Source organism: Glandiceps talaboti, chromosome 7 (genome assembly GCF_964340395.1).
Source record: "Glandiceps talaboti chromosome 7, keGlaTala1.1, whole genome shotgun sequence".
Taxonomy (NCBI): domain Eukaryota; kingdom Metazoa; phylum Hemichordata; class Enteropneusta; family Spengelidae; genus Glandiceps; species Glandiceps talaboti.
The window spans coordinates 9,775,596-9,782,213 of NC_135555.1; the positions used below are offsets into that span (position 1 = coordinate 9,775,596).

General features: G+C 36.4%; 1 protein-coding gene across 1 annotated transcript; it reads right to left on the reverse strand.

Moving 5' to 3' along the window:
* Nucleotides 1–373: 373 nt before the first annotated feature.
* On the reverse strand, nucleotides 374–6,618 carry LOC144437889 (uncharacterized). Its single transcript, XM_078126921.1, has 6 exons — nucleotides 5,542–6,618; nucleotides 3,431–3,574; nucleotides 2,275–2,518; nucleotides 1,859–2,043; nucleotides 1,459–1,558; nucleotides 374–778 (listed from the first exon to the last, which is right to left on the reverse strand). The coding sequence occupies exons 1-6, from the start codon at nucleotides 6,616–6,618 to the stop codon at nucleotides 486–488; spliced, it is 2,043 nt and encodes a 680-aa protein (XP_077983047.1). The 3' UTR covers nucleotides 374–485.

The window sequence follows — 6,618 nt, forward strand, 5'->3', positions numbered from 1 at the left end:
TGCACAGAAAAATCTATATGGCAGAAACATCAAGTGTTTCAACTTAACATACGCCATTGGTACTTGGTGTTTACATGGGCCATTGGAACACGAACGTTATCCTATACCTTACTGTACCAGAAGGCTATGAAAATATGGTGAAACACAATATATTGCCTCTGACATGATGTTTTAGGATATGATTGTTGGAAATTCTCCACAATCATAGTACTGAATGGGTTGACTTTTCTATGCACAGATTTACCTTAATGGGACAAAATATGATTGATATGGCAAACTGTTATCCATAAAACAGAACACATTGTCATTCTATCCATGGTGTAACTCAGCATACAACTCTGATGTATGATACCACCAATGGACTTGATCCCTTACTATCACTCTAAAGTCTGTGTTCCCCATAACAAGACACTTCTGAACTGAAACAAAAGTTTCAAGCAGAAAGTTACTTGCAAGTAAAATATACTTTACATATTATCCATATGTTACAGTTTCCTACACATCCTGCCAGAGGCCACACAGATATTACTGATTTCACCACTCTGTTCCAGTATCGGTAGATCGGGTGCTTTCAACAGTTCATTATAAACATCATGTTTGGATTTCTTGACAAACAACGTTATACCCGACTTGTAAGCAGCAGGTATTTTGATGTGTGTTGTCATTAGTCTGTACGATTGTTGACCAAAGCCAAGGCCATGTGACTGCTGTCCAAAACTGGGTCCTGGATAATGTATGGCTGGAGGTGTTCGTTCCCGTATCATGTTCACAACTTGACCTTCAACGAACAACAAAATTGCAAAGTTAGGCTTGTATGATGAATATCTAGGTCAGAGAGAAATCCTAACACACGAAACAGAACTAGAATTGCCTCAATCATAAGCGGTCATTTTGTTAAGAGTTGTAAGTAGGTAAAATCACAGACCATCAATGGATGGTCTATGGTAAAATCTGCACAAGTTAAGTTCAACCATAGACCCTTGGTGGAGGGTCTATTATTCAACCAAATTTCCCAGTTTTGTTATTGGAACACCCACCAAAATTATGGTGCAAGGTATGGAAAACTATGCAAGTTTTACCAGGTTTCTCAACTCTGCAACTGCAGTTCCCCACCAAAATTATCATACAAGATATGGAAATTGATTTCCTCTCTCTGTTACTGATGCTCCCCCTCCCCCCCCCAAAAAAAAAATAAATAAATAAAAAAATAAAAAAATTATAGTACATGGTATATAACTCTAATACAAGTTTTTTGAGATTCCTTCTTCTGTTGTTGAAAATCAAAACCCAAATTATGGTACAATTAAAGTATATAAATCCATGCAACTTTTACTAAATTTCCTTTCTCTTCTTACTGATGTTCCCAAACCTTAGTAAAAACATAACATAAATATCACTGATCCTCTACAAGCAATCAGACAATTTGATGACCATAGGCCAGTATACAGGAAGACTTACCAAGGACATTCATTTCAGCCCATCTCTTATCAGGATGAACCATAAGTGGTGTTAAATCTGTCTCTTCATTCCATCTGCCAAGGACATCATATTTCCTAACCTGTAAAAACATGGAATTCACAAATTATGTCAATCTAAATATCTTAGACACAGTAATACATCAAAACTGAAACAAAAACTCTAATCCATAATAGACAATGCAATGAATATTTTATTAAGGATCACAAGATACTGATCACTGAAACAACAATTGTGAAACTTGTGATACAGGTCACGCATGCATGCACACACACACGCACGCACGCACGCACGCACACACACACACACACACTTCATCACTAAAAGCTACTAAATTTCTATTCAGTTGCCCTAAAAATTTTAAAAAATTCATTTCCCTTACCAAAAGCACCGAATCACTACAGAGTTGTTGATGAAGTCTATCCACACTTTCCGTTACCAATGGATTAGTCAGGTATATTCCATCTGGTCCCAGTCCATGCACCATCTGATGGTGCCAGGCATCAGGAATTTTCCATCCTGGTTCCTGTCCTTTCTGTAAATTGAGAGTTGCTAAGGGAACAACACCTGTGTACCAAAGTAAAGAAAAAGTCATTAGGTTTCTTATTTCTTCCTTTCTAACAGGTCTGCAATCTGATGAAGTTTGATTTTAAACAACAATCAATACAAACATGTAGATTTTGTGCAAAAATAATTACACCACATTGATTTCAATAAATCATTCAGATACATGTAGATAGAGCTCTTTTAACATCATTACCCATGTAACTCCACTGAAATGGCAGTCACATATTTTACCTTTTCTCATCCAGGTAGCGAGCCACTCCTTGAGATCAACATCCCGTTTTGGATAGAATGGAAAGAACCTTCCGTAGACTCTTCCTTCTGTCAATTGATTGAGTCCATTTATCAGATCTTCATGTGTGGTGCCGGCCACACTCCTGGAAAACAAGTACTCTGGTAGTGGTGCATGGTTAGCACGGAGATGAGTTGGGATAGCATCGGTTACAATCTTTATGTCTGGGCACATGTATAGACAATTCTGAAAAAAAAAGAGATAAATATCATTTGTTATAATATAATAATAACAGTTACTGCTCTGGCAATCAAGGTCTCATTTACTAAGATAAAATACAAACTAAAATTATTGTTGTGACATGCTGATATCAGCTAGTGAAAGGATGTTGGTTTAATTATACTCAGAGTAGGGTGGCATTTCTGATGACTGCCATAATCTTGTAGAGTAGATTTGGGGACTTCCAGTGTTTACACTATCTTGATCACAGGGGTGATTAGATCTGTACAACAAAGACACATTGAAGAACACTAATTTTTTGTTTGTGTCTATCTTGGTAAACTGAGACCTCGATTGCCAAAGTAGTAAGTCAACAAGATATGACAAACTTGAAGTAACTATGTTCTTTGTTCCCCATCAAAGTTATGGTACAAGGTATGAAAATCTATCCAAGTTGTATTATGAGACTGCTTCCATTACTAAGTTCCTAAATCTCACCAAAGAAATCACTTCACTGTCATTCATTTTGGATGTAAACATTATCCTGTCTACAATTATTGTGTCTTATTTCAAAATTTCTTCTACAATCCCTTAATTTACTCCTTCACATCAGACAGTATGAAGCTAATCCTTCTTTGTGTATACTTTTGGTAGCATTTGAATGTCTTGCCTTAACAGTTTTTAGCTAAGGTGATAAATAGCTAAAAATCTACCCAACTTTCTAGTCCTTTTACCAGGGTTCCTTACCTGTGGTTTTGCTAAGGACGTTAAGTATATAAAACCTACCTGAGTTCCCCAGTCACTTTACCAGGGTTCCCAGACAAAATGGCAGTAGAAATGCACAGAGAATTAAATTATGCCTTTTATATCTTTCTCAGTTTGTTACTAGAGTTCCCACACCTTAGTAAAAAGAATGGTCTATACGCAGTGTTTCCTTACCAACACATTAATGATAGCAGTAGCACCACAAGCTGATGCCCCAATCTGTCTGACCTGCCTAGCCACTGCTTCTTCAAACGTCCACAAGAATACAGTATCATCATCAGCTTTCATAGGAGTTGTTGGTTCATCCTTGCGGTCATCCTGAAAGTTATAAAGTTGATTCAGTGTGGTGGTAAATGTTTTACTAGGGTTCCCCATGAAAATTAAGGTACACTGTACATGTACAAGGTATATGGAAAAACAATGCACATTAAACTTCATTTCCTTGTCTGTTACCAGGGTTCCCATACCTTTACTTTTTTGAGCCTTATTTTTGTATATTTCCCAGTTCCATGATCTTCCTGTAAAGCATTTTTGGGACATCTAGGGTTTATACTATATTGATTAGAGTGTGATTGTATCCAGGGACTGTATACACAACAATCAAGTGTTGCTATCTATCACCCATAGTATGTAATCTACCACATTTAACAATAATAGCTTTAGTTTGTGTATGTTTTAGCCTCTTCAAAAAAACCTGTCTGCTTCTATCGTACTTAGGTACATATCCAACTTATGTATCACACAAAATACCTAAGTTTTGTGTACATGTAGTCACCAAGTATGAATGTTCCTTCCTGACATTTTCAAAACACCTGTTCATCCTTACACAGTAGTAATCACATGTATCTCTGTGAAGATATTCAAAGTTCCTTAGTGAAATACATGCAAATATTGGAAACAGTAGACTTTCTAACTCACATGAGTCACAGAGAGCATACATGTATGTACATTGTGTAGTCAGTGTTATCCCCAGTATAGATCACAAGGACAGTAGTCAATTTGCATAATCATTTGCATATTAATAACTACGATTTGCATGTCTTCTGGATTGAAGCACATATTTACATACTTTATAGGACACTTAAAAATAAAGTTACTTTCAAGTTTGGAAAAGAGTTTCAATCCTACTACAATGGCCTTGATCACACGTATGATTTCATAATTCAGCATTTATCTTTTCGAAACTGTTGGGACGATATGTTTGCAAATTGATGGTAGTTAGTATCCTTGGTCCTGTTCATGATGGTTTCAGAGAGAGAGACAATAACACTCAACAATTAAATGATGATCAAGGGCGGCGATCAAAACGTTGCACTCATTTCCAACTTACCATTCCAAAGTAACTATATTTTACTATCCTATTGATTCTTGGAACCATGAATAAAATATTCTCCATTACATATTTATACTCATCACACATGTACAATAGGGATCAGCTATTCTCTTTTCAAAAAATAGTGTCATTCAATTCAAAGATTACTACAGATCAAGGATGGTAGAACACCTTTGAACTTGAAGAACAACAGAAACCTGCCAAAGCATGGCAGCCTAGGTGGCAAGGATGGTGCTCTTACTGTACTTTCTCTATAGTGGGAGAACATTTGCATCTTACTATCTTGATCAAGATTACTTCACCTCTACATTTGCGTATGTGATATTTGCATATGTGATATTTGCGCATGTATGTATGTAGTATGTATGTATGTATGTATGTATGTATGTATGTATGTATGTATGTATGTATGTATGTATGTATGTATGTATGTATGTGATAGCCTTGCGTCAGATTACATGTATCTACTTTGCCCATTTCATGCAGTATTTGATTTCACAATATATTGTAATTTACCTGATAAGAATAGTAAATTCAACATGCATTTACCGAGTAGTAATGAGATACTATTGGCAATACTTTGAAAGCTGATACTGCCTTAAAAAGACAACTAAAAATTGACAAACTTACATCTTTGGATAGATATTACAAAAGCAAACAGGAAGACAATAATCTGGGTCCATGTATGACAACTCTCAGCAACTATAATAACATTTAACTCATCATAGATGGTCAAAATAGAACAAGAAGGTTGACTAATTCTCATGCATGCCTGCCTATACATATAGTAGACTGTGTATATGTATGTGTAGTGTGTGGAGTGGAAGTCATAGTGTTGGCCAAAAAATCAAATTTTTATTTTTCATGACATCCCTATGAGGTAAAATTCCGTCAGGTGACAAGAATTACGACAGAACCTCCATATACTTAAATTACAAATATGTTTACTTACATCGTCACAGCTGTCTCCAAAGGTCAAAGGGTTATCATACTGTGAAATCATTGATAAATAATCAAAGTTATTATGGTCATCGGGTCTCTTATAGTTCAGTCTCATTTCAACATTATTGGACTCTGCTTGACAACCAATATCCTCCTCCTCCTCCTCCTCCTCGTCCTCCACTTCCTCACCCTCATCATCCAACCTGTTGACATCTTCAATCTCTGCTCCATCTTCATCATTTGTACTCCCACTGCTTTCAAGCTCTCTGTCTTTTGCTTCCTTAGCACGGTACCTCAACTCATAAAGATGTATATCCTCAATCAGTTTATTAAAGTCTATCATATTAGCGTATTTTGACCGTGCAACCTTTTTCAAAATGTCTTTAACTTTATGACGCCCCGATCTGAACGACATCAGTCCAAAGTTGATGATCTCAGCTGCAAGTTTGTCTTCCTCAGTTGGTTCTTCTCGCTCCCTTTCATCATCTGCATCCATATTACTATTGCTATGGTTACTATCATCATTACATATGTCATAGCCACCCACAGCTCCTTCAAGGTTTTCATCAATCTCTTCAATTTCATCAATCCATGAGTCGTCATCGTACTGAACCGAATTCGCATGATGTTCATTATTTGATAAATCCACGTCATCGTGAGAAATATTACAATGACACCGATGAGATGATTCCCTATCAAAACAAAGACAGTTCCTTCCCTGACCACATTCAACATGACTGTTCACTTCAACATGTCTCCTTTCAAAACTGTCAGTACGATTATTCAAAGCATGCGTGGACAGTTCCTCGTTATAATCAAGATCATCACCAATGTCACCTTGTATCTCATCAACATGTCCATTCAGTGTATCAATCCTATTAACAACCATCATCTCAGGTTCAAAGTCATCCAACACACTTGGCCTTGGATTAAGATCATTATCACGATCATTAAAATCATTAGTACTTTCTGTTGTATCAATATCTTCATCGATAAAATCATTCATAAAATTTGAATTTTCATATGGTGCGGCAATTCCTTCTTCCATTTCATCAATACCTTCATCAGGGAAGTCAATCCCATTCAT

What these genes read in the sequence shown, in the direction of transcription:
- LOC144437889 (XM_078126921.1), bottom strand. Translation starts at nt 6,618, where the DNA reads ATGAATGGGATTGACTTCCCTGATGAAGGTATTGATGAAATGGAAGAA. An exon ending in CTGCTATCATTAATGTGTTG is followed by an intron (nt 2,519 to 3,430) that starts GTAAGGAAACAC and finishes TTTTTTTTTCAG; the next exon opens with AATTGTCTATACATGTGCCC. An exon ending in CGCTACCTGGATGAGAAAAG is followed by an intron (nt 2,044 to 2,274) that starts GTAAAATATGTG and finishes TTTGGTACACAG; the next exon opens with GTGTTGTTCCCTTAGCAACT.